We start from the raw sequence: 24,695 nt of genomic DNA, 5'->3' as shown, positions 1-24,695 counted from the left end.
ATTGTCTTTGAGGCGCCCGAAGCTTATTATGGAAGGCCAAGTTGACCTGCTCAGGCTGGGCTTATCATATTCTTCTTCATTTCAATCACTAGCTATATCATGGGGTTACTCGACTTTCTTTTCTCCATCGTCAAAGCACTTTGTGGAGAGTCGTCTCAGCCAGAAGGTGAAAAGCCTACTGGTGCACAGAGACCACCGCGACCACAGGAGCCACTATCTCCTCTTCCGGGCGCTTGGCCTAGTACTCCCCAACAGGATCGTTTAAGATACCAAGTAAGCCCAGTAGGCCGCGAGTGGTTCGCATATCCTTAACGGTTGATTTGTAGGACCGAAACCAAGCCAATCAACAGAATGAACACTACACGTCTCTGCGCGCCAAAGCAAACCAGGAAGGGGACGCTATGGCTAAATGCTTCCAACAAAGCCACGATGCGTATTCTCGTCGTGAGGGTGCGCTAGCTAAGGAACTCTCAGAGAAGGGCAAAAGACACGAACGTACCATGGAGGCATTGAACGCGGAGGCCAGTGCATTCATATTCCGAGGTACGCTGAGTCACTTTGTGTCGGTCTGGCTTGACATTGGCATCACACAGAGAACAATTTGGTTCGTCACATGCTAGTGGAGCTCGAACTTGACTCGGCCGTTTTCTGATACTTCTATAATGCAAACAGGACCGCGAGCCAGGCGAATTAGATCTGCACGGACTGTACGTCAAGGAAGCCATAACATACTCGGATAAAGCTATCAAGGAGGCTCGACAACGGGGGGATTCACAGATCCGCCTCATTGTTGGTACGTGATATATTGAACTTTGACTACGGTACAGAACTCATACATCAAGGATGCAGGCAAAGGCTTGCACTCCAATGGCAACGTCGCCAAAATCAAACCTGCCCTAGAGGACTTGATGAAACAGTACGTATGGTTTGTGGGTCCTCTGTGCCTATTAGCTAAACTATTTGTCAAAGGCTTAATCTTCCTGTTGAAGTGGATCCACAAAATGCAGGCGTTCTGATCGTACAGCTTGCTTGATCATCCAGTGTAATACCTTTTGTGGACACTGAATTACCCGACGAATCTGATTCGATGTATTACGGCCGCAGTAACCTTTTCGCCTCCCATTCAAACATGCGATTCTACGGAACAAAGATATGTGATTGCTGTATGTATAATATGTATCTATTTCCATGTATACCACTGTGACATAACCTCTAATGCTATCGGCATGAGGTTGACATGAGGCGGCGCTTTGACGGTCAGGGTTCCCACTAGTTCTCAACCATCATAATAGGTCCTTTGTTTGTCTCTGTCCCCCACATCATCATCATCATCATCATCATGGAGACGTTATACATCGTCGGTGGACTAGTGGTCCTCGTGGCTCTAATAGCCTTGATCGATGTCTCCCCGCAACTACAGCTACCACCACCACCACCACCCTCAGGTGTATGTTCACCATCAGATTCGCCCTATGTACCTACTTTCTCGCAGCAAGGGTCATCCCACCAGCCATCCCAACCCCAGCTCCCGTCTCCACGTCCAGCAAACCGATATCCCCAGACCCCTTCAAAATATTATACACTTCAAGCGTCTGGGAGTTCGCAGCCCTCGCCGTATCAGCCTCCTCCGCCGAGCGCACAATACCTCCCATCAGCCACCACCCCCCTTTTATCTCGTCCTGCCTCGGTGCCCAAGCCCGTCTGTTACACCCCTCAGGTCTGTCCTAGCATGTTACATCTGCTGTTTGCTCACCTCTTCGACACGTAGCAGCCATGTCGTCCTGTCGCAAGAGTACCACTAGTAGTGCCTGTGGTGATCGACTCCCATGAACGTTCTGCTGCAAAAGCGCCGGAGGTACCTGTAGCGCGTGTAGTAATCGACCCTCACGAAGACCCCAAGTCTCTTCGTCTCAAAGCCGTACAGGAGGGAAATCGGATGGGGAAATACTTCAAGGAGAGGAACGAAGCGAAAGCTAGGAATGACCAACAGCGTATTAAAGAGCTTACTCAGAAGGGTGAGGCACACAGAGCAAACATGATACTTCTGGACAAGGAAGCCAGCGCAAAGATATTCCAAGGTACGAAATCAATCAAAGGAACGTGCATGATACAGGAAGCTTACTTGGACCCCTGCCTCGTACAGAGAATAACCAAGTTTGTTGTGTTCTTGTCATGGGCGGCGCTGTCTGACTTTTCCTAGAACCGCAGAAATGAAGTTGATCTCCACGGACTCTACGTCGCAGAAGCCAAAACTTATTTCGACACTTCTGTTCAAGCAGCTTGGGACCGTGGAGAATCATCGCTTCGTGTGATCGTAGGTAAGACACAATGTCACTTTTCAACTTTGTTCTGCGATAGTGAAACTGCTCAGGAAAGGGAAATCACTCCGACAACAACATCCCGAAGATCAAACCTGCAATCCAGACTCACGGGGAAAGGTACGCACATCGCAGTACGCGTCTTTGTAAGTTTTTCTCAAACAGGTATGTCGTGCAGTTTGGGATTGTCGATTGAAGTGGACCCTCGCAATGAAGGCTGCCTTATTGTAAGTCTTAAGTGAACTCACTGAATGCCGATTTTCCTGTGATCTCCCTCGGAACTCGGGTACATAAACTACTGCCCGCCTCTTTTCATACCAAAGTCTGCTTGAGTGGGGAAATGTACTACAATTACATAACCAATGTAAATTCTGACAACAAATTCAATAATTAATTACTGTACCGGCAGTGACTCATCGACGTATCCAGGACCATCCCTACCTCGCTTGCACAAGTGCAAACTCAGAGCCTATAGTATGCTTCTAGCAAAACAACGCGGTCCATGCGCACCATGACGGTGCACTAGCCAACTTGAAGGAACTATCTGAGAGAAAGGCAAGTAGTACGAACCTACTGTGGAAGCTACAGCTACATACTAATGATGAGATTGGATGGGTATTCGCATATCCGCCTCATTGTTAATATGTGATATAATAGCCTCTGACGGTATCAACACGAGGTTGACGTGAGGCGGCGCTTTAACGGTTAGGGTCCCCACTAGTTCTTCACCAGGGCCTTTATTTGTCCCTGTCCCCCACATTATCATGGAGACGTTATACATCGTCTGTGGACTAGTGGTCCTCGTGGTTCTAATAGCTCTTGGCATCACCTTGTTCAATGTCTCCCTGCCAGCGCAGCCACCATCCTCGGGTGTATGTTCACCATCAGATTCACCCTACGTGCCTACTTCCTCGCAGCAAAGGCCATACCAGCCAGCGATCCGATATTCCCAGACCCCTTCGGGATATGATAGACTTCAAGCGCCTTCGCAGCCTTCGCCGTATCAGCCTCATCGCCTGTCGGGCGCACAATACCCCCCACCAGCCACCACCCCTCAGGTTTGTTCTAGCATGTTACATCTGCTGTTTACTCACCTCTTCGACATGTAGCAGTCACATCGTCCTGTCGCAAGAGCGTCGCTGGTAGTGCCTGTGGTGATCGACCCCCGTGAATGTCCTACTGCAAAAGCACCGGAGGTACCTGTAGCGCGTGTAGTAATTGACCCCCATGAAGATCCCAAGTCTCTTCGTCTCAAAGCCACACAGGAGGGAGATCGGATGGGAAAATGTTTCAAGGAGAGGAACGAAGCCAAAGCTAGGAATGACCAACAGCGCGCTAAAGAGCTTACCCAGAGGGGTGAGGCACACAGAGCAAACATGATACTTCTGGACAAGGAAGCCAGCGCAAAGATATTCCAAGGTACGAAATCAATCAAAGGAACGTGCAGGATACAGGAAGCTTACTAGCTCGGACCCCTGCCTCGTGCAGAGAATAACCAAGTTTGTTGTATTCTTTTCAAGGGCAGCGCTGTCTAACTTTTTCAGAACCGCAGAAATAAAGTCGAAACTCCACGGACTCTACGTTTCAGAAGCCGAGTCCTATTTTGACATTTCCGTTCAAGAAGCTCGAGACCGCGAAGAATCGTCACTTCGTGTGATCGTAGGTAATACACAATGAAACTTTTTAATTTTTCTCGGTGATGACAGCGAAACTATTTAGGAAAGGGAATTCACTCTGATAACAACATCCCGAAGATCAAACCTGCAATCCTGGCTCACGCGAAAAGGCAAGCACATCGCAGTACGCGTTTTTGTAGGTTTTTCTAAACCAGGTATGTCGTGCAGTTTGGGATTGCCGATCGAAGTGGACCCTCGCAATGAAGGCTGCCTTATTGTAAGTCTCAAGTGAACTCACTGAATGTCAATTTTCCTGTGATCTCCATGTGCCTCGCAACTTGTGTACATAAACTACTGCCCGCCTCTTTTCATACCAAAGTCTGCTCAAGTGGGAGATGTACGATTTAATGTAAATTCTGACAACAGTACATAATTGCTGCACACCGATGCCGGCCGTGCGCGTGACTCATCGACATCCTTACCTCGCTTGCACAAGTGCGGAGCCTATATACTTCTAGCAGAACCATGCGGCCCATGCGCGCGTTGACTTGAAGGGACTCAGAAGAAGCCAAGTAGTACGGACCTACTGTGTGCGCAAGGCACATGCTAGTGATGCATCGATGATTCTCGAAGCGCTCAAAGAATGCGAACAGGATGGTCAGCCAAGGACTCTACGCCAACTTGAAAGAAGACATATCATACTTGGATATAGCATCAGGGAAGCTCCGCGGTCACTGCGGAGATTCGAATATTCACAGATTCTTTGATTGTTAGTACGTGATATGGGTATGGTACAGAATTCATACTACTAAAGGCCAATATTGCGGCAAAGGCTTACACCCAGGTCAGAATTATGATCCGGGTCTATCTCGCTAGCATCAAAGCAGCTCTAGAGCACTTGATGAGACGGTATGTACTATATACTTATGGAGTGCTTCCCACTCATTAGCTAAACCATTTGTCAAAGGCAGTACCAAGATTCTTCCAATAGTACTGATGTGGACCCACAGGCGTTCTGATTCAAGGTACTGTGGGCACATCACGCGCTCGCCTCTGATCAGAATATCATTCCATGCACACTGGAACTTCTGATGATAAGCCGTCCGCATGGGACGGCGCTTTGGTCAGGGTTCTCCCTTGATTCATGCATTATTTTAATCGCGGAATATAGGTGTCGGCGTAGCGCTCGTTGTGCCACTCGAATTTAACTATCATGATCAATCAAGCCTTTGATTCGTTTCCATCTCCCACTGCATCATGCAGAAGTTCATCGGCACTGTATCATCAGCCCTCAAGGCCCTATTGAAGGGCCCAGCTTGGTTGCTATGGACACTATTCTCCATATTCAAGAGCAAGTCCCGGCCACCGCCGGTACCATCCTTGGGGTTATCTTCACTATCTGATTCACCATACGAAAATGCTCACTCGTACCCGCCACGTCCAGCCGCCGAACACCGTCAATCCCCCTCCGCTCATCATCCCCCTCCCGCTCATCAATCCCCTGCCACTCATCGATCTCCTGCTGCTCATCAAACCCCGTCCGCTCATCAACCTCCTTCTGCTCATCGATCCCCTTCTACTCATCAACCCCCTTCCACTCATCAATCTCCTTCCGCTCATCAACCTCCTTTTTCTCATCAACCCTCTTCCTTTCATCAATCTCCTTCCGCTCATCAACCTCCTTTTTCTCATCAACCCTCTTCCTTTTATCAATCTCCTTCCGCTCATCAACCTCCTTTTTCTCATCAACCCTCTTCCTTTCATCAATCCCCTTCCGCTCATCAACCACCCCCACCCCATCAGCCTCGTCGCCAACCGAGCGTACGATTCCCTGCACAACCTACGCCCCTCGTATCTCCTGATGTTGCTCCAGTGAACGAGCCTGTTCGAAGTCACATCCCTCAGGTCTGTCATAGCATGATATATCTGGCAGTGCTGTCTACTCACCTTTGCGACACAGCGGTCACGTCGTCCTTCTGGACCCGACTTACCTACAAGAACTCCAGAGATTGTTGTAACGCCCGTTGAGATTGACCCCTATGAAGATGCCGATTCTCTTCGTCGCAAAGCCAGAATTGAGGGAGGTCGCATGGAAAAATGTTTCAAGCAGAGCCAAGAAGCGTATAATGACAAAAATGGAGGGCGCGCTAAAGAGCTTTCTTCGAGGGGTGAGGCGTACAAAGACAATATGGTGCGCTTAGATAAGGCAGCCAGCACGAAGATATTTGAAGGTATGAGAGTTGGTGGACAGACCGTGCAGAATTCACCAACTTACCTCCAACTTCATCTAGAAAATAATCAAGTTTGTTGTCGTTCTTATGATACCCGCCGTTGTCAGACGCTTTTCCCAGGGACTCGGTTTCGACACGATTGATCTCCACGGACTCTTTGTCTCAGAAGCCAAGTTGTACTTTGACAACGCTGTTCAAAAGGTTCGGAACCATGAAGAGTCATCACTTCGTGTGATCGTAGGTAAGACATTCCATCACCGACTCAACTCCAGCAACAGGTTTCTCATTGATCGCAAAATTGCTTAGGAAAGGGAAATCACTCCGAAAATAACATCCCCAAGATCAAAGTTGCAATTCAAGAACGTGCGAGAAGGTATGTGCATCGCGAACGTACCCCACAAGTTAGTTCTCATTGTAGTATCATGCAGTCTGGGTCTGGGCGTTGAAGTGGATCCTCTCAACGAGGGTTGCCTTGTTGTTAGTTTATGAGTCTTGATCTCAGCTGGCTTGAAAGGCAATTTTTGGCGACACTCACATGAGTCCCGCATGCTTTTTTGTGTTATCCTTCCCCTTTTCATACTCCAGTGTGTATGATACGATAACAAATGTTTTGGTATATTTCGTTCTGTTCTGTGTACAGGAGACTGGTTTTGGTGGAGTGTATAACAATGTAGTGATATGATGTATTCATCCTGTACGCCAACTTTGGTTACAAGACTCTTTGTCATCTCTGCGGCAGACTTTTAGACGGCCGTATGGCCCGTACTTTGAATCTCGTCTTTATACTACACATCGCGGCAGTATCTTTGATCGGGTCGTGCCCACAGACGTTTTGACTTAAAGTACTAGGTGGGCACATCCAGCGCTCGCCTCTGCTCAAAATATAGATCATGTGTCCATCTCATGCATACCGCTGTGACATACTAAGTTCTGATGATAGGCTGACCTCGTGGGACGGCGCTTTGGAGGACTCTCCTCTTATTCATGCGTATGTAACGTTGAATTTCATCGTGGAATATAGATGTTGGCGTAGCGCCCGTTATACTACTCGAGTCTAACTGTCGACCAGGCCTGTGATCTGTCTCCATTCCCCACTTCATCATGCAGATGTTCATCCCTTCTGTATTATCAGCCCTCGAGGCCCTATTGAAGGGCCCAACCTGGTTGCTACGGATAATAATATCCATATTTGGCGGGAAAAAGTCCCCGCGACCGCCAATACAACCCCGGACTTCAATATCCGAGTCTGATTCACCATACGAAATCACTCACTTGCAGCGTCAGAGATCATATGAGCGCACCCACTTGCAGCAGCAAGAATCAACTCACCACTCGTACCCGCCACCACTGCGTCCAGCGGCCGAATACCGTCAATCCCCCTCCGCTCATCGATCTTCTTCCGCTCGTCAACCCCCTCCCGCTCATCAACCCTCTTCCACTCATCAATCCCCTTCCACTCATCAATCCTCTTCCACTCATCAACCCCCTTTCGCTCATCAACTACCTTCGCAGCATACACCCTATCAGTCTCATCGCCAACCGAGCGTACGATTGCCTGCACAACCCACTCCCCTCATATCTCCTGATGTTCCTCCGGTGAAAAAGTCTGTCCGAAGCATTTCTCAGGTTTGTCATAGCATGATCCATCTGGCAGTGCTGTCTACTCACCTTTTCGACACAGCGGTCGCGTCGTCTTTCTGGACCCGAATTAGTACCTACAAGAACTCCAGAGATTGTTGTATCGCTCATTGAGATTGACCCCCATGAAGCTGCCTATTCTCTTCGTCTCAAAGCCAGAGATGAAAGAGATCATATGAAAAAATGTTTCAAGCAGATGGATAAAGCGTCTGCTGACAACAACGAAAGGCTCGCTGAAGAGCTTTCCTTGAGGGGTGAGGCGTACAAATACAATATGGTGCGCTTAGATAAGGCAGCCAGCAAGAAGATATTTGAAGGTATGAGAGTGATGGACAGACCGTGCAGGATTCGCCAACTTATCTCTAGCCTCATCTAGAGAATAATCCAGTTTGTTGTCGTTCTTATCATACACGCCGCTGTCCGACGCTTTTCCTAGGAACTCGGGTCCGACATGATTGATCTCCACCGACTCTTTGTCTCAGAAGCCAAGTTAGCCTTTGCCAAGGCTGTTCAAGAGCTTCAGAACCGTGGAGAATCGTCACTTCGTGTGATCGTAGGTAAGACATTCCATCATCGACTTGACTCCAGCAATAGGTCTCTTATTGATCGCAAAATTGCTTAGGAAGGGGAAAACACTCCGAAAATAACATCGCGAGGATCAAACCTGCAATTCGAAAATATGGGAAAAGGTATGTGCATCGTAAATGTATCCCCACAAGTTGGTTCTCATCGTAGATGTCATGCAGATTGGGTCTGCGTGTCGAAGTGGATCCTCTCAATGCTGGCCGCCTTGTTGTGAGTTTGTGAATTTTAATTCCAACTAACTTGAACGGCGATCCTCATCATGACGCACTCACATACTTTTTTATGTTATCCTTCCCCTTTTTATACCCGAGTATGATACCCGAATGTTTTGGTACAATGTAGTGATATGATGCAAGTACGGTACTCTCATAGCTCCAATTTACAATATGATTCGACCGGATCGGAACGGGACCCAAAGGAACGGCTGTCAGTTCAATGAATTTCAATCAAAGTGGGTAGACATGCAAGCGGCTGGCTGGCCAGCACACATCATCCAATCTTCCGACGCCTATTGCACGCTGATGCAGCGAGCGCCCACTTTTCAGAGTCGTTCTCGAGTGCACACCCTCTTTATCTTACAGCGAAGCTCTCGTTCGTACGCGTCCAAAAGTGCCAATCCCTATCCCTATCCAACGCAAACAAATCCTCAGCCGCACCAGATTTTCCATTTACCGCGAAGTGCAAACCAGGAGGATGTGAAACGGAGATGCACGTATCATCTTATATCACTGCCCTCGTACGACCTTTAGTAACACAAAGCAGATTATGAACTCGTCCGAATTTACCACCCGGACTCGGCTGTCGCTCGTCATTATCCCTCTGAGGAGTCGCAGGCACGATTTCAAGCCATTTCTAGAGCGTACGACATACTTCGAGGAAAAGCATCTGTTTCTGGTGAACCGGTCGAAGCTACTCACAAAGTGGATCCGATACGATGGTCAACTAGGTCGCGTCGTCCTCATTTCGATGATACAGCTAGTGATGAGCGGTGGAAAGAGAGAGTAATCATGGGTACCGTATTACTAGTGAGTGTTCTTATGTTCTTACCCGAAAGCTTACGACGAACCGTCATCAATTTGTTCTAGACTTTAGCTGCCTTTGTCGCACAGACCAGTTGGACTCGCCGGCAGGCTATTGCAGAAATGTCGAGTCATAGATGGCCTTCCCATCCAGGCAAAAAGTCAGGGAATGACGATGATGCTCTTGCTGTAGACCAAGAAGATGGATCACCAGAAGGCGGCCTTAACTGTAGCCAGGGAGGTCACGGTCCTCGTGGCAGGCAGTGACCATCGCACCGTCCTTTGTTTCACCACTCCTCTGATCAATGACCATTGCCACGGTGTACGATGGATACCTCCTGCGCACATGTACTTATTGGTCGTCGACAATCTATGCATTGCATCGGATGTGCCCAGTTGCTTCAATCAGTCTGCCAACCCCGTTCAAATGTACAATGTCAAGGCAGGGACGAGTACATTCGTTGCTTGGTATCCACTATGTACGCCAGTCTTTTGATTAGGGTTGAGCAAGTAGTTGGGGGCGATAGGAATGAGGACAAACTGCAGGTCGCACCGAGGTCCTCGGAAAGCAACATCAGGGATATTCATTAGTCATGTAAGCGATAGAGGTCGTCCTGGATATGGGAAGTTCTGACGAACACAAAGGTGACGGTTTCGTTATTTTGGACATTGAGAAATTTGTGCATCACGATACACAACCCACAACTCATGCGTGCTGGAAGGATACGGGAGAAGCAGATGTCGGATCTAGATGGTGACAGTGTGGCATACCCAACGTCGTACTCTGTATGTGGGAGTAAACTAACAGCAGGCAGCGACACCTTCAGAAGACATATCAAGCCTTGCGCGTCGATCGACCATAACTTCCAATATGGGTTTTTAGATCTAGACGATGTAAGTCTTGATTCGTGTTGCAGCAGGTTTTGTGTTATTAATATCTATCACGACTGTGTCGTATACTTCCGGGCTATTGGTATTGCGTGCTCATCACCTCGATGCAACAGCCGCACCAAGTATTCCCACTACATGCGGTGTACTCCCATATCAAGAAAATCACGACCCATCCCTTGTACATCTCATTTCACCGATTTTGTCTCTGCGGGATCCCGATTGTGGATGTCTCCGTGACACGATGTTAAAATGTGTACTTTTCCGAGGATCATCATACGTTGCTTGTACATCCTTCATATGCCTGCAACGCAATGTGATATTGATCATCGGCAGGAGCTCGTCAAACACCATTGTCTCAGATTCTTGTGCCTCAGGACGCCACTGGCATGAGCGTTCCGTCCAATAACCCTGGCGACCTTGTAGTTGCGCGGCGATTCTCACCAGAAGTTTTCAACAATTAGATTTTCCTGCTTCCTCCCCCCAGTAATAACTTTAAATTACGATCATGAACCTTCGTAGGTCCGGTTGAAGCCAATTTTCACATGAAACCAGAATGCTCAACCTTGGTGGATTCAGATCAGGCACTCTTTGATTACGCCATTCTGGATTTCTCAACAGATCTCAAGCTGCCATCCCCAATTTATCGACAAATCATATTTCTCATGTTAGGGCTAGCGGCGTCATATTAAATTTATATCCTTTTATAACTGCCATGACGTAGCACTCATGAGCTCCTTATCTTTTGCGAGTACCGGTGAATTTACTCATTGCTTGTGAGTACAAGTGATACATGCAATGTATATGGTAGCTCCGCCAATCTTACCGGTCACTTGTGTCGTATGGATTGCCGAGCAGGGTCAACAATTTAGGTGCGCATGATTGATATCTTCCTGCCAGTGATGGAATGGGAAACTTTTGAATGACTGCCCGAACCCGAACCTGTTCACGACATCGCAAGGTACTTCCTCTCCTTCTTTGATTTATCTTTTACATGATTTGTGAACCCAGCATCCGAAAATGCGCGTTTGCAAGGCACAGAAGAGCCTTTTGCAGGCACGCGGACCTTCAGCGACCCTGCTCATCAAACTGCCAACACAATTGCTCAAGTCACCGAGCTTATGTGTTGGTATAAAATCCTTACTAAGTTGACGGCCTGACTCACTAATAGGAGAGTCTTGAGGGAGCCACCGGAGGAGCATGGGATAATTGTGGAGGCATTTTGACGTGCATCGCACTGGCTGCACGCGGTTGAGACGGTTGGATAGAATTCCCTTTGTACCGCATAGACATATCCTTGTCGTGAATTTCCGTATCTTTAGTGAATTAACTCCCACTTGCCCGTCGACAGCACACCCCTGACGGCGGCAACGTCCGTTAACGTCAAGTTAACCTCGTGCGAAATTCATTCGACTCGTCTTCTCAAGTTCTGGTTGATCTACTAGGGCATGCTAACTATATGCAATTCTGCATAAATTTTTCAATGACCTTCTACATTTGACCTTTTCTGCTTCTTGTACACTGTGTTTGTGTAGGCGCCCAACGCGTCAACTGTTAGCCTGGTCGCGCTATTCTCCCCCTCCTCGGCCCGTCTTTTCACTGGCCCACCCCAGTGACAGTGACTCTGTGGTACTGTCGCTTGTCTCGCATTGAGTGCGCAATCATACGCAACCAAAGTTCACCACAGTTTCCCTCTCATCCGGTCGTCTCCTCGTAGCATTTATTTCTAGCCACATGTCTTCCACTCCACGCATAATCCAGTGAAGTGGTTGAGCATTACCATGGGTCCCATCGGCAATATAGACGATAAATGCACGTGGTGCACTGGCCCGTCAGAAATCTCGTCTCTTCCGTGCCTTGAAGGCATCGTGTGTACCGCTAGAAACCACGATGTTTCGCTCCCCATTGCACCCCAAACGACTCCTAATGGCGCTCGCTTGTCGAGATGGCGTCAGGAGCTGGCTTATCTCACGCACGCATAGGCACGCGTTGCATGGAAATGCTATCTATTATAACCCCATCAAGGAAGATTGAAGATTCTCGTCATCTGTGTCAGGTGCAAGGCACACCGGAAAGAAATCGAAGAGTGCGGCGTCTCTCAAGGTTATTGATAGTACCCCTACTAGCACGCAGAGGTATTGGGTAACACCCCGTACCCTAATCATAGCGAAACGTGCCACAGTTGCTGTTCTCCCTTCATTGGGAACAGGGAGATGACATATGTCGGTCCGAATATTGGCCGAAATATTTGCAGCTGACCTGTATCTCGTGCTCATGTGTGATTCACAATGAGCCGAAATTTAGATCATTTATCACAGCTGTATAGTCCTATAAACTAGGGAGCTCTTCATTGCATGCAGAAAGCACCGTAAAATCTAACAGCCGCGATCTACAGCAAACACTAAGATGGATGGTATGTAAACTAGAAGATAAGTACATCATCGACTGAGGCCTCGACATCAAACGCCATGAAACTGATCATGGAAAATACATAAGACGGCGAATCCCTTGTTTACCCGTTGATGTTAATAGTGCCCGGGATAGACGATGTGCCCTTGCGAGTATTCACTCCCCTTGGGATGCAGTATGTTACTGGGACGAGGTGGAGAAGGGTCGGCAATCAATGATCGAGGTTCATACGCTTGCTCCCACTCAGCTGCTGGCCACTCGTACCTACGGCAAAGGACAGCGTGAGAAGACTAAGTTTTAACCAAACGAAAGACAGACCTGGATTCTGAATGAGTGGTGTACGTGTGATGGGTGGCTTCACGCATTTGGCCATTGCCACTATGCTGGGTATAATTATTGAACGAAATCGCAGGTTCAAACTGCGGACATGGCACGGGGTCGTCACATGGCAATCTTGTATCAGATCTGTGCACAAGGTTCGCAGGTATCATTATTCCAGAGTCGAGACTGGTGATTGAGGCTTTCGGAGCTTCTAGAGAATGATGAATGACGGGATGATCGTATTTGTGAGGATGAGAAGATTGCAAGGACGAGGGACAAGTTTGCAGTTGGTTCCAAGGGGTGGTCCCGCTTTGCATTAGCTCATGAGACGCCCACAAGGGTAGCACTGCAGGAACTGGATGTCTGGTGAGGTGCGGGAAGTCGAACCACTGAGGACTGGTGTTAACGGGCTCAGCCAGTGGAACGTATGGGTATCTAGTGACTGGCGGCAGCGCAGGATGATAGGTTGATGAGGGATTAGGGGGATAATCCGGAGGATGGGCATGATGTTCTGGTAGCGGCAACAGTGTGTGCGCGTCGTCTTTGCCCCCATAGCCTTGGAGTGACAGATTACCTTTGTGACCACCGCTTCCAGAGCCGTTGAGGCTGTGTGGCATTGAACTACTAAGGTCCTTTCTAGACAGCAGCAAACCTCAGTAACGGTCAAACAATAATTTGCGTGACGTACAGATACATCTCGGCATTTCTCCATCGCGGTTTCAGATGTTCAAGCACTTGTATGAAAAAGGAGACATCTTCAAGGAGCTCTGCCATCGCAACCGCAAGTGTCGGCTTCACATCCTCCACTCCACCAGACTGGAGTTGATTGCGCTCTTGCCACTTCAAATCCCAAAAGTTCATGAGAAGAATCGCAGCGCACATGTGCGACCCGCAAATGAGCGTGGGTATATTAGATATACCCCTTTGAATCTGTGCCCGCAGTATCTTCGCACAGGATTTTCCTGCGTTGACACAGATGGCGATACAGGGGACGGGCATGTTTGCGTGCGGGGCAGCATTGGAAAGGGAGCGAAGTGAACCGGGTAAGAAGGGGCGGTAAATGAGGATGTGGATAAGGTAATAGGTGGTGTACAGTGTAACCGATTGGTTAGCGAAGAATGAATCTTCCATGTGAGGCGACCATTGCACTGTGATCAAAGCGTGAGATATATCGATGACCATAATCAATAATTACTTACAATGAGGGGGCACTGAGTCGACCCATTCATTCATTGCGGCACTAAGGTGATTCAAAACTTCATGCCACCGCGGGCGCGCGGCACTAACCAATAATTTGGACCTGTCAAGGGCATACTATGCCAATGAAAGTTAGTCACTCGTAAAAGACACCTGCGGGGTGGGAAAACGCACAATGGTCCTTAAAGCGTATGCGGAGATTTTAGTCAATTTTAGATAGGAGTTGAACCCTGCTATCTTTGATGGCTTTCCCGGTGGTTGTTGGAATGCCTTCTCAGGATCCTTGGTTTCCCAGTATTCATCATCGACTTCCAGGGGAAGGTCGACATCGAAGCTGGATAAGCATGTGTCAGAAGGGTCACGTAAAAATCGTGTGACTTACTCTTCCTCCCCAGAACAACATGGTCGTCCAAGAGCAGCACTTCCTATGCGGTCGTAAAGCACAAGCACCCAAAATGCTCTTTTCCACAGTTCCTCCTCAACACTTGGCTTTGCTCCGTAAATCTTCTTGCGGTGTGCGCCAACATCCTGAGCTTTGCGGAGGCCAATGCTGATGAAGAGCCATCCCACTGGATGAAAGGCGGTACCGCGTAGAAACATGCCTAGCAACTATGGTAGATAGGATATTTTTATAAATCACTGCTGTCTTTGTGAATTTACTCACAGACATGGTCTGTACCTCAAACAGGCCAGGGGGATGAAACAAGCTGCGAGAATCGCGATGAACATCTGCAGAGAATAATGAGATCCATGAGCACAAATTGATGTGGTTGCCAACATACCAACTGCTGCGCTGAAGTACTTCCATCCTGCTCTTTGCCACTTGCAATCTTCATCAGGTATCTCTGCCTCGGGTATGTTATACGCATGACCATCCAATACGCGGGGATCGTCGGACCAGCGGCTAGCCACAGCAAATAGCGCCAAGCACAGGCATCCAAACCACGGATCTTTTTCTTGAAGACCCTGCTGCCATTGGTGCTCAAATGTCGGCCGATGGAAAAGCGGACATTGAGGGTTGATATGGAGAAAGAATAAATTAATCAAACTGTCAGCCAAGTCAGGTGGGGGGAATTCCTTTGTTAGTGAGTGGCGGAGCGTCTCGAGCCTATCTTGGAAACCTTCGAAAGCAAATTCCCACTAGAACAAGCGATGAGCAATTTGATGCGTGATGAGAATGAACGCTTACTGAAGGCGTGGTCCAGAATTCTGGTCGTCGCGTTGGTGTAAAAATGACAGAACTCGTTGATTCCGGTGAGCTACGACTACCCGACGCACTCTCGGCATCAGTTGAGCCTGACTCTTGAAATATGCGGTTGATGTGTTCCTCGCGGAGTTTTCGAGTTGGTTCGATGAGTTTGAAGCAGCTACTCTTGCCATGGAAGCGAACTTGACTATCCACCAATGAGCCATGTTCCTGGGCAGGCTCGAGCCCACGAATGGTTAAACGTTTCATGCCCCGGGAAAGACTCAATTCGCCGACTTCTTCACTTTCCGAGGAAGTGCATGCGTCCGATGATAAGTCTGTATCAGTGCGAGAAGTGCCCGCGGAACGCCGGCTCCTGACACTAACACTAGATGAAGGCAAGAATTTGCCAACAGGGGGTAGGCTAGGTGACCCACGAGATCGCAAATGAGCGACTGGCGATGATGATTTTTCATCTGGGGAACGACGGTATTGTGGTTCTGCATCATGTTTCCAAGAATCACGGACAACTGGTGCACCAAGGTCTTCCGAGAAGTCAGCCTCAGGGCGGAGCTATACAACAATCGTCAGTCAGTCAGGAGCGACAGAGAAGACAAGCCAAGTATCAGAAGATAAACTACGGTTTCCATCATATCTCGGAGAGACATGGGATAGAGCGTGAAGGTCTGGTTGCATTAAAGACCTTGACACATTCTCGAGACACCCACCATGCTGGGCGGGATCAATAAACGTGAGATTTACGCACCCGCTTTAAAAGTGCCTCCATTCTTTCCAACCTGTCCTCGAGACCGGTGATATATCTGTACACGATCTCAGTTCTATTGTCATAATTAGTCAGAGAACGGAGGTAGCACATACGCCTTTGGAGGACCTCTAGGTTTCGAAGCTTCGCTGTGAGAATCGTAATCGTTCAGTGACTTTCACTTGTATGATATGCTCGAACATACATATAAGAACAGGTCTTGCGATTCTGTACGCAGTTGGTACAGATATTGCCAGGCATGCGTGGGCCATCACATTTAGTCTTTCTACGGCGACAGGCATCGCAGGCTCGCTCGATCTTTCGCTTTTTGTAGGCATTTTGGTCACTGGAGTACGACTGGGTCTGCTGGAGAGTGACCATAGAGGTGCTGGCCATGGGCTGCTGGGATGCGGCATAAGGGTCGCCAATATCTACGACATTGGATGAATAGACGTTTGAAGAGTAGTAGGGACGAGTAGAATGCATATGAAGAAGTGGGCACGGATTTGTAAGGATACGAAGATCAAAAGGAGGGTCAAGGGAGGAATGATTCAGGAAGATCCACGATAGCACTTTGAGGGAACTAAAATAACACGGTCACGGAAAGACAATTAAGACTGGCCTGATATCCGGTTAACCTATAGTGAATATTGGTCACAGAAGGGAGGTGTGAAAGTGAAGAAGACAGGGAAACATAGCATTACGATTCAGGTTAAATATTTTGGTCAGCAACGTTATTTCCCCCCTCCCCTGCTCATTGCATTCACTCTCACGTGCTGCTAGTCGGACTTTAAACTCTCGGTGCCGTAAACCAAGCCGATAAAATCCAAATTATCCAATTACAATATCAAAAATTAATTATCACCCTTAAAGCAGCCTAAATCCTTCTAAAGTAAAATCATCGAGCCTGCGATCGCTGATCGACCTTTTGTCAAGGTTTTGCCGCCGGTAACCGGATCGCTGAACACCAAACCACTTCGCTGGCTACATACTTGGTCTTCTTTTTGTCCCTCGGTCAGTTGACCAACGCACCTGACCAGTACTTGATCATCTAGGCCTTGTATTACAGGCGAACTTTGTTGGTGAGTCATTCCAATTTGATGAATACTCAAAGTGTTTCCTGATGTGGCACCTGCCACCAGTAGCCCGGTGTGAGCTTGTTAAACTTTAAGAGACGTTTATGCCATTCCGCATGTCCTTATATCCCTTTCTTCGGCTCCGTTCGCTGGCCGCCAAGTCAGCCCCACAACTTGAATGCCTCGTAATCGGGACACGGGGAATGAGTTCATCCCACTTAAACAGACCTTCCCCTCCTCCCCTTCCACGTGAACTTCAACGAGAGTTCGAAGAACTACAGCGTAGTGCCCAAATGCCCCTCTCATCTCCAACCCTCTCCCACGCTGAAACAGAGGCACAAATGTCGTTACACCCTGACGCTCGTAAACCCTTAACACCTGAGTTTGATGGTGATGTCAATCCCAGAACTGGCGAACAAGGAGGTCCGAAAAGGGAGCCCGTCAGGAAGTGGAGTGATGACGGCGGTGACTGGAGTTTCAAAGGGCGTGTCTCTGACTTCTAGTGAGATCACTTACGACTAGATTTTTTTAATCTTATTTTAAAACTAAAATCATGATGCATCTTGGGTTACTCCGATTTTACTACCTCGAAGCGCTGGCAGTCTTCTTGCTATCCAAACCAATCCCTTCAGAAAATTTGATCTTAATGGAGACTAACAGAATCCATGACTTCCTAGCTCCTGCATTTTGCTTGGATGATCCCATCTCACCCGGGACTATATTCAAGTCGAAACTCAAAGAGTTGGAAACGAGCTTTTCTGAAATTTCTTCATCTGTAAGCTCGCTTCCATGCTCAATAAACCCTTAAGCGTCAACGTAACAAAGCTCTTCCACATGAATGCGGATTTCAAGATACATTAGTACAAGCCCCTAGCTTGCAACAAAAATAAGTTGCGCGAAGGGACCTTTGCAGGCAAAAAACAGGTTGGCGTTGCACAAGTTACAGAATTATGAAAATATGTACATTTTTACCGCAGGAGCGTCATCAGATCACCTCCTGATGCCTCTTGGGGCAGGGACACCACGTCCCCGACGAGCTGTCATTTCGATTAGATCCGGGTTCCAGAAGAATAAAAATAACCATACCGTTCGCTAAAGAGTTTGTTCAGTCAGTGAATCATGCGACACAGAAAAACACAAGAACGGACCTCTCATAATAGTAGCGCGACCACGCGCAGTACCGATACCTCTTCCGCGCATGGCATTGGGACCAACTCTCTTAAACCTAAGCGACAAGGTCAGGGTGATCTCGAAATCCGATGGTATGCAACTTACATGGGGGCATTCTGCAGCATATCTGGCACAATGAAGAATCTGACCATACTTCCCCTGATATACACCTGATCTAGTTGTGATACACGGCCATCTCGTCCTGTTACTGTTATATCTCTGAGTGAGATGTTCAAGTTATCTTCGGCTAGCAGCGTAGATGAATCAGAAAGGATCTATGACAGTGATGCTCGAAAATAGACGTACCCTCGGCGAGTTTTCCACGATAAAGTTGGCCCGTCTTGAGTTCCACGGTAACAATGTGTCCTAAGGACTCGTGGAGTAGCTTGACTGGCACACCAAGCCCCGTGTTTGCCATTTCTGAGTGGTTGTCAGTGTAAGAGTTTGAATTCTTTGATGTGTTATTTGGTCTTGTTTTGTGGCAACAAATAAATTTGCCTAAACGGTGAGTACTCCTTTAGTGACAGCGTGGTAAGTCAGACTCTCAGGCTCAAGCCTGGACCTTGGGCGGAGAGAAGAAATTCATTGAAGAAGCCTGAGTGCGATAGAACACCAGCATAAACTGAACAAGTCTTGTTCTGTCACCCTCTCTGTGTTCTCCAACGCGGTCAACGTCGACTGCAGCAATTGTGTATGAATTCACGCAACATGACGCGCTGCCGTAATGCTGATATAAAACTAGACATATCCTGCCGTACAATGCCAAATTCACCACTCCTCGCGACCATTCAATCTGATCCTCCCTCTGGACTTCTGAGTGACCCATCTGATACCGATTACCGCAGGCAACGCCTGCAACAAATTGGAAGCTATCCGAGTCCGACACCCATAGCACAAAATCAAGCAGACGATGAGACGACTGCGTTATGCGCAGTCCCCAGCGGCACCGGTTACGGAACATTGCCCATCGTTCGCCCGCGTCGCGCACGCACCCAACCTAGTCTTTGGGTTGCTCCTCGCAGACCTACTCTCCCAAGCCTTCCTATAACGCGACGTGGGACTATTTCTGTTCCCGACTCTCCATCGGCCTTCTCGTCAACATTTACACAAAGTACACACCACAGGCGGATTTCCCAGCAGCGGTCCATATCTGCCTACGATGCCCCGCTCGTAAATGCCGATGCCGATGCTGCGGAAACTGACATCGACGTTCGAACGAATGGATTCCGCGTATGGTACTCCTCGTTCACCTCAATTGACTGGCTTCACGATTCGATTAAAGATTCGGTCCGCTTTGCTCGGCTCCGGCGCGGCAAGTCCATCCGCTCCAGAGTCCGACTTGTGTTCGACAAGAGCCTTGGGTGGATCATTGTCACCGTCGTCGGGTTCCTCACTGCCGTAGTTGCATTTCTTGTCGTCCGTGCAGAACAATGGCTGTTTGATGTGAAACAAGGCTACTGTAAGACCGCATTGTGGCGTGCACGGCATTTTTGCTGTCCTCTGCCCGATGAGTATGGGTCTTTGGATGGCCATTGTCCCGCTTGGAGGACTTGGTCAGATGTCTTTGCGTCGTGGACGGGCAGCAGATTGGAAGGTGAAGATAGTGTTGTGCAGTATCTTGCGTTGACAGTCATTGCGGTAGGTTTCTCGGCTGTGTCGCTGAATTATGGTCATACGACATCTCATACATCCTTAGATTGTATTGGCAAGCACTTCGTCGCTCCTCACAATCAATCTCACGGCGTCGACGTCCTTCGTCACTCGTAAAGAATTTGGAGTTCTGTCTCCGGATTTTAACAAGAGTGGTGAACAAAACGCTCCGAGCTCTTTGCAGCCCAAGCGTGGTGTGATGTACTATGTACGCACAAGTCTTTCTACAGAGTGCCCACACTGATTATGATATGCCATAACAGGCTGCAGGGAGTGGAATTCCGGAAATCAAGACGATTTTATCTGGTTTGTGACGGTCAAAGTTGAAATGGCCATCTCTCATTTTCAATTTCTTCTATTGATGTAGGCTTCGTCATTCATGGTTATCTCGGTGGGCGCGTGCTATTTATTAAAGCGCTTGGACTGGCTTTGTCAGTTAGCTCAGGATTGTCTCTTGGTGATTACTTTCGCAAGTTACTTTTGGCACGCGATCACTGATGGGCCCGAAATTCAGGCAAGGAGGGACCTTTCGTTCACATTGCGAGTTGCATAGGCAACATCATCAGTCGTTATCATACCAAGTATGAAAATAACGAAGGTTAATTTCCAGTGTTCAAGTTTTTTCTCCATATTCATATTTTTCTGCAGCCAAACGTCGTGAGATACTGAGTGCAGCATGCGCGGCAGGTGTCGCTGTTGCATTTGGGGCACCCATTGGTGGGACCCTGTTTAGCTTAGAAGAAGTCTCTTACTTCTTCCCGCCAAAGGTAATATCCTTCCGTTGTGCGTGAATCAGTTTCTAAATCTGCTGTTCGATGTTTCAAGGTTATGTGGAGAAGGTAGCCACCATACATTCCAAGATGACTTTGTGTTGAATTCAACTTTCTAGCTTTTTCTGCGCGATGATAGCGGCCGTGACCCTCCGGTTCCTTAATCCTTTCGGAACTGGTAAAGTCGTATTATTCCAAGTCACTTATGACAAGGTTTGGAACGCAGCATTTGACTAGTCACTTGCTCATTATATCTGACAGGATTGGCATGCATACGAGCTGATATTTTTCATCCTACTTGGAGTTCTTGGAGTGCGTGTCTCGGTTCTCTTGGAGGACAGCTCATTAAACGAGGTCTCAGGGAGTATACGGCGCGTATTTTTCCAAGCTGAACTACCGCTGGAGTCGTGACGTTCGTGGCGGAACATGGTTAAAGGCGCATCCAGTTGTAGAAGTCATCCTTGTGAGCGTCACCTTGTTTGTCCGTTATCCAGCCTTCTTAATGATGTAGGTGACCCTCGTAACCACCGTCTTGTGCCTTTCAAGTCCCTATGCGCGCATGGGGGGCACAGATCTTGTTTATAATCTCTTCTCAGAATGCCGCACAGGTAGTAAAAACACACATTTCAATTTGTGTGTCCTGGATCCAAGCAATTTCGACCATGTTTGGTCCGTTGTGCGAGCGATCCTTGTTGCCATGATAGTCAAGGGTTTCCTGACCATAATTACATTTGGCATCAAATTGCCGGCTGGGATTTTTATACCCACCCTCGGGGTAGGTGCATGTGCTGGACGGATTGTTGGCATTGCTGTGCAATGGCTTCAGTACCATTACCCGAACAGCATTGTGTTTGATGTATGCGAAGGTGACATGGATTGTGTCGTGCCTGGCCTTTATGCAATGGTGGGAGCTGCAGCGGCCTTGTCTGGCGTCACTGTGAGTAACCGGCTCCAAGTCCTCGGTACCAAGAAGTTGACTGTAGGTCTTCAGAGAACGACGGTGTCATTATCGGTCATCATGTTCGAGCTGACCGATACTCTCACGTATGCTGTTCCTGTCATGCTGTCTGTTCTCGTTGCCAAGACTGTAGCCGATGCCCTGGAACCTAAGGGAATTTATGACCTGGTCATTGAGTGAGAACCTAGTCCGAACTCTACCGGTCTTCCTGACACTTTTCACAGGCTATCTCAACTTCCGTACCTAGATGCTAAACACGAATACTTATGGTCAAATCTGTCCATCAAGGAAGTGGTAAGGGCATCATTAGTATTCATTGTTGAGATCTGATTTAGTATCACTTCTAGACCGATCGAGATGTGGATGTGATCAGGGTTGACCAACACAATACCGTTGAAAGTCTTCGGGCGCAATTGCAATCACTTCTGAATGCTGAGCGTGATGATGGTGGTTTCCCTATTGTCAGGCAAAGATGCGACGAAGATGGTCTGCGCATGGTTGGCTACATTGGCGCTAGCGAACTAGAGCATGCTCTCGGTAGATACCCTCATTTTCCCATACAAATATCATCTGACAAAAAATATAGCCGTCGTAGCGGAGAGAGCAACCCAAGAGGTTCGCTTCCACACTACCTATTCGGATGAGGCACTGGCTACTTCATATTCGACCTGGGTGGAAGAGCCAGGGCAGAATGAAGACGATCTATTCGATTTCAGCGTATACATGGACCAGGTATTTCCTTTCGTTTGATTTTATGGTGTACAGACACTCAAATGGACGTAGGCGCCATTGATGATTCAGTCCAACTCGCCTTTGGAGCTCCTTCACCAATTCTTCGTGAAGCTTGGTGCACGTTATGTTATAGTGACAGACACTGATGGTGACTGTATGAATATTCATTCACTCCTATTTTGTGTTGCTGAAGTTGCACTATTCAGATGAAGGCGTAATCGACAAGAAGACATGGCTAGCATTTCTCAGCGAATTGGAGGAAAAATCATGATAAACTTGTGACCTGCAGCCACAATTGGTTTGTTAGCTAATGGACGTGATCAACAGACACACTATGAAATTATTTTGTGGATGCTGGTTGCATACCCAAACCCGAAGTACGAAGTACACTACTGACAGACAATACTTTGCTGTAACTTAGTAAGCATGTTTATTGACCTTAAGTTATCACAACCACAGTACCACTGATCAGTAAATCATGAGCTTACTTATTCCTTACTTATTTCAAATGTATCTACTTATTTTTCTTAAACCAGCACTTGGTCCCAACTGAACTATCAGAATCTGTTAGCCATTATTATAAATGTGTGCTGTAAAATGATTGGACTCTCAATTTGCAAGATGGTACCTCAAGAGAACATTTAAGAAAGAAAATCATTAGCATTAATGTATCACTCACACTTCATACATCTAAAAATTGGACTTAGTGAAAATGTCGTCTAAAACTCTTGCGAGAGTTACCGTTTTGGTTAGCACGAAATTTAGTTCGTAAATGTGTTAAGAACGTGCTCAAGGGTTGGATCCGAAGGGCTTGGCTTCAGCTTGTGCGCTGCGCCCCTAACTTCCAAAGGCTGTCGAACGATGTCCGAAGGTTACCGGACGATGTCCGGAGGGCGTCGGGCGATGTCCGGAGTCCGATGTCCGATACGCGGGAATTCCGGCGGACATTCGGGAACAAGAGATAAGACTAATCCGGACGAAGTCTGAACTAGAAAGGAAACAGCGGAGGACTACCAAAGGTAGAGGCGGAGGTGATAAGTCTATAGGAGTCAATCCTAAGACGAGCGGAGGTCGACGAGAGAGAAACTCAAGTCGGACGGAGGAGGTAATGAGCAGAGTCTAAGATGATATTCGAACTGAGGAAACTACAGAGACTGTACAGGGGTTTATATACTACTGAGGACATAACGGAGAACAGTAAGTGCAGTGCGAGGCTATGTAAAGCTATGGAGAAAACATATGGGACGACTATCACTAGTCTATCGGAACTTAGTAAAATGAAGATGGAAATGAATAAGGGACGGAAAATAAAGCGTACTAACTGATAAGGGAAATACCAAAGGGATAAGGCACGGAAATTAGACACGGGTCGGATCCGGACAATACATAGAAGTCGGCCGGATCCGGAAATCCGGAAATGATGAGTGTGATAGGTCCGGACCCGGAACGTGGGATATGACAAAATGCCTGGTTTTGGTTATGTTTGAACCCTGAGTACATTTAGATGGGAGATCTAAGGTTTATCGACGCGGACATCAGATTATCAGTGTCATACTAGTAGTAGTAGTACAATCAAAAGAATCAAAACATAGTAGTACTAGTAGAGATGCATATTTACGAGTGCACTTGTGAGGGTCCAACTACCAACACGTACCGTAAAAAGTCGTTGAATTCTACTCGCTCGTCCCCAGTGAGGTTGTTGATGGTGGCTAGAATAGAAAGGAATTTACGATTGACGACCATCCCCCCGAAAGACTCAACCTTCAACTCATCCTCAAACTGCTCGTCTAGGCCGCAGAACGTCGCTGTGCCGGCGAGCGCCCAGATCACCTTCAAATGTTTGAGCTGTTCTTCTTCCGTCTTGTTGAGTGTTCCAACTTCGACTAGTATGTTAGCATTCCTTTTTGTTTGTTCTCTCGGACTCTATACTGTACTATATAGTCTTGATGTGTCGCGTTGTTTGTACCTCAGTGGTTTATCTACAACGCTGAGGTATAGTTCATATTTCTCTTCTCGCCGGCTCTTACTTATGACCTTTCGTCTCTAGACTTGTGTCATAGGTATTGTTAATACTCAGCGGTTTATCTACAACACTGAGACTTGTGTCATAGTATCTCTGTTAACAGGTTATGAGCCCTGGCCTTAATTGAGCCATCAGACGAGACTAC

At 47.7% G+C, this 24,695-nt stretch overlaps 11 protein-coding genes across 11 annotated transcripts; 9 read left to right on the top strand and 2 right to left on the bottom strand.

Moving 5' to 3' along the window:
* The first annotated feature begins 52 nt into the window (after positions 1 to 52).
* HD556DRAFT_1331139 (DUF1771-domain-containing protein) lies at positions 53 to 1,341 on the top strand. Its single transcript, XM_041301753.1, has 7 exons — positions 53 to 273; positions 327 to 543; positions 594 to 604; positions 673 to 793; positions 850 to 916; positions 970 to 1,042; positions 1,105 to 1,341. Exons 1-6 carry the CDS (start codon positions 100 to 102, stop codon positions 1,031 to 1,033), a joined length of 654 nt encoding a protein of 217 aa, XP_041165523.1. The 5' UTR covers positions 53 to 99; the 3' UTR covers positions 1,034 to 1,042; positions 1,105 to 1,341.
* Positions 1,319 to 2,725, top strand: HD556DRAFT_1331134 (uncharacterized protein; the record flags this gene model as incomplete). Its single annotated transcript, XM_041301752.1, has 6 exons — positions 1,319 to 1,717; positions 1,769 to 2,078; positions 2,144 to 2,154; positions 2,201 to 2,318; positions 2,372 to 2,438; positions 2,497 to 2,725. Coding segments are annotated over exons 1-6 (944 nt in total), but the record flags the coding sequence as incomplete, so codon positions are not given.
* Positions 2,726 to 4,372, top strand: HD556DRAFT_1331119 (uncharacterized protein). Its single transcript, XM_041301751.1, has 6 exons — positions 2,726 to 3,376; positions 3,428 to 3,737; positions 3,807 to 3,817; positions 3,863 to 3,981; positions 4,038 to 4,104; positions 4,163 to 4,372. The coding sequence occupies exons 1-4, from the start codon at positions 3,083 to 3,085 to the stop codon at positions 3,923 to 3,925; spliced, it is 678 nt and encodes a 225-aa protein (XP_041165521.1). The 5' UTR covers positions 2,726 to 3,082; the 3' UTR covers positions 3,926 to 3,981; positions 4,038 to 4,104; positions 4,163 to 4,372.
* A 475-nt stretch (positions 4,373 to 4,847) lies between these two features.
* Positions 4,848 to 6,772, top strand: HD556DRAFT_699881 (uncharacterized protein). Its single transcript, XM_041311344.1, has 6 exons — positions 4,848 to 5,057; positions 5,106 to 5,839; positions 5,895 to 6,236; positions 6,286 to 6,406; positions 6,472 to 6,538; positions 6,594 to 6,772. Exons 2-6 carry the CDS (start codon positions 5,192 to 5,194, stop codon positions 6,652 to 6,654), a joined length of 1,239 nt encoding a protein of 412 aa, XP_041165520.1. The 5' UTR covers positions 4,848 to 5,057; positions 5,106 to 5,191; the 3' UTR covers positions 6,655 to 6,772.
* A 500-nt stretch (positions 6,773 to 7,272) lies between these two features.
* On the top strand, positions 7,273 to 8,692 carry HD556DRAFT_1488875 (uncharacterized protein; the record flags this gene model as incomplete). Its single annotated transcript, XM_041308771.1, has 6 exons — positions 7,273 to 7,791; positions 7,847 to 8,120; positions 8,180 to 8,190; positions 8,240 to 8,360; positions 8,426 to 8,492; positions 8,550 to 8,692. The coding sequence occupies 6 exons, from the start codon at positions 7,273 to 7,275 to the stop codon at positions 8,608 to 8,610; spliced, it is 1,053 nt and encodes a 350-aa protein (XP_041165519.1). The 3' UTR covers positions 8,611 to 8,692.
* Positions 8,500 to 9,805, top strand: HD556DRAFT_700059 (uncharacterized protein). The gene is made up of 3 exons (XM_041311345.1): positions 8,500 to 9,096; positions 9,151 to 9,413; positions 9,474 to 9,805. Exons 1-3 carry the CDS (start codon positions 8,775 to 8,777, stop codon positions 9,672 to 9,674), a joined length of 786 nt encoding a protein of 261 aa, XP_041165518.1. The 5' UTR covers positions 8,500 to 8,774; the 3' UTR covers positions 9,675 to 9,805.
* A 31-nt stretch (positions 9,806 to 9,836) lies between these two features.
* Positions 9,837 to 10,796, top strand: HD556DRAFT_699836 (uncharacterized protein). The gene is made up of 4 exons (XM_041311343.1): positions 9,837 to 10,002; positions 10,053 to 10,301; positions 10,412 to 10,582; positions 10,632 to 10,796. Exons 1-3 carry the CDS (start codon positions 9,937 to 9,939, stop codon positions 10,544 to 10,546), a joined length of 450 nt encoding a protein of 149 aa, XP_041165517.1. The 5' UTR covers positions 9,837 to 9,936; the 3' UTR covers positions 10,547 to 10,582; positions 10,632 to 10,796.
* Positions 10,797 to 12,568: 1,772 nt separating this feature from the next.
* HD556DRAFT_1331083 (fungal-specific transcription factor domain-containing protein) lies at positions 12,569 to 16,902 on the bottom strand. The gene is made up of 11 exons (XM_041301750.1): positions 16,377 to 16,902; positions 16,288 to 16,320; positions 16,175 to 16,229; positions 15,412 to 15,981; positions 15,005 to 15,362; positions 14,887 to 14,951; positions 14,605 to 14,831; positions 14,397 to 14,556; positions 14,225 to 14,339; positions 13,714 to 14,173; positions 12,569 to 13,661 (listed from the first exon to the last, which is right to left on the bottom strand). Exons 1-11 carry the CDS (start codon positions 16,655 to 16,657, stop codon positions 12,995 to 12,997), a joined length of 2,991 nt encoding a protein of 996 aa, XP_041165516.1. The 5' UTR covers positions 16,658 to 16,902; the 3' UTR covers positions 12,569 to 12,994.
* Positions 16,903 to 16,927: 25 nt separating this feature from the next.
* HD556DRAFT_1331080 (uncharacterized protein) lies at positions 16,928 to 17,864 on the top strand. Its single transcript, XM_041301749.1, has one exon. It carries the CDS (start codon positions 17,352 to 17,354, stop codon positions 17,748 to 17,750), a length of 399 nt encoding a protein of 132 aa, XP_041165515.1. The 5' UTR covers positions 16,928 to 17,351; the 3' UTR covers positions 17,751 to 17,864.
* Positions 17,865 to 18,007: 143 nt separating this feature from the next.
* Positions 18,008 to 18,881, bottom strand: HD556DRAFT_1331078 (uncharacterized protein). Its single transcript, XM_041301748.1, has 6 exons — positions 18,724 to 18,881; positions 18,523 to 18,664; positions 18,396 to 18,472; positions 18,334 to 18,339; positions 18,212 to 18,284; positions 18,008 to 18,152 (listed from the first exon to the last, which is right to left on the bottom strand). The coding sequence occupies exons 1-5, from the start codon at positions 18,833 to 18,835 to the stop codon at positions 18,238 to 18,240; spliced, it is 384 nt and encodes a 127-aa protein (XP_041165514.1). The 5' UTR covers positions 18,836 to 18,881; the 3' UTR covers positions 18,008 to 18,152; positions 18,212 to 18,237.
* Positions 18,882 to 23,102, top strand: HD556DRAFT_1331074 (chloride channel). Its single transcript, XM_041301747.1, has 18 exons — positions 18,882 to 19,108; positions 19,160 to 20,055; positions 20,114 to 20,275; positions 20,331 to 20,373; positions 20,435 to 20,524; positions 20,582 to 20,665; positions 20,716 to 20,834; positions 20,893 to 20,906; positions 20,957 to 21,050; positions 21,099 to 21,149; positions 21,199 to 21,300; positions 21,349 to 21,774; positions 21,829 to 21,971; positions 22,020 to 22,089; positions 22,143 to 22,332; positions 22,382 to 22,527; positions 22,579 to 22,681; positions 22,734 to 23,102. Exons 2-18 carry the CDS (start codon positions 19,177 to 19,179, stop codon positions 22,796 to 22,798), a joined length of 2,781 nt encoding a protein of 926 aa, XP_041165513.1. The 5' UTR covers positions 18,882 to 19,108; positions 19,160 to 19,176; the 3' UTR covers positions 22,799 to 23,102.
* Positions 23,103 to 24,695: the final 1,593 nt, after the last annotated feature.

The sequence above is a fragment of the Suillus plorans genome (genome assembly GCF_016647745.1).
Source record: "Suillus plorans strain S12 chromosome Unknown HD556scaffold_5, whole genome shotgun sequence".
Taxonomy (NCBI): domain Eukaryota; kingdom Fungi; phylum Basidiomycota; class Agaricomycetes; order Boletales; family Suillaceae; genus Suillus; species Suillus plorans.
This window is presented reverse-complemented; position numbering and strand designations above follow the sequence as displayed.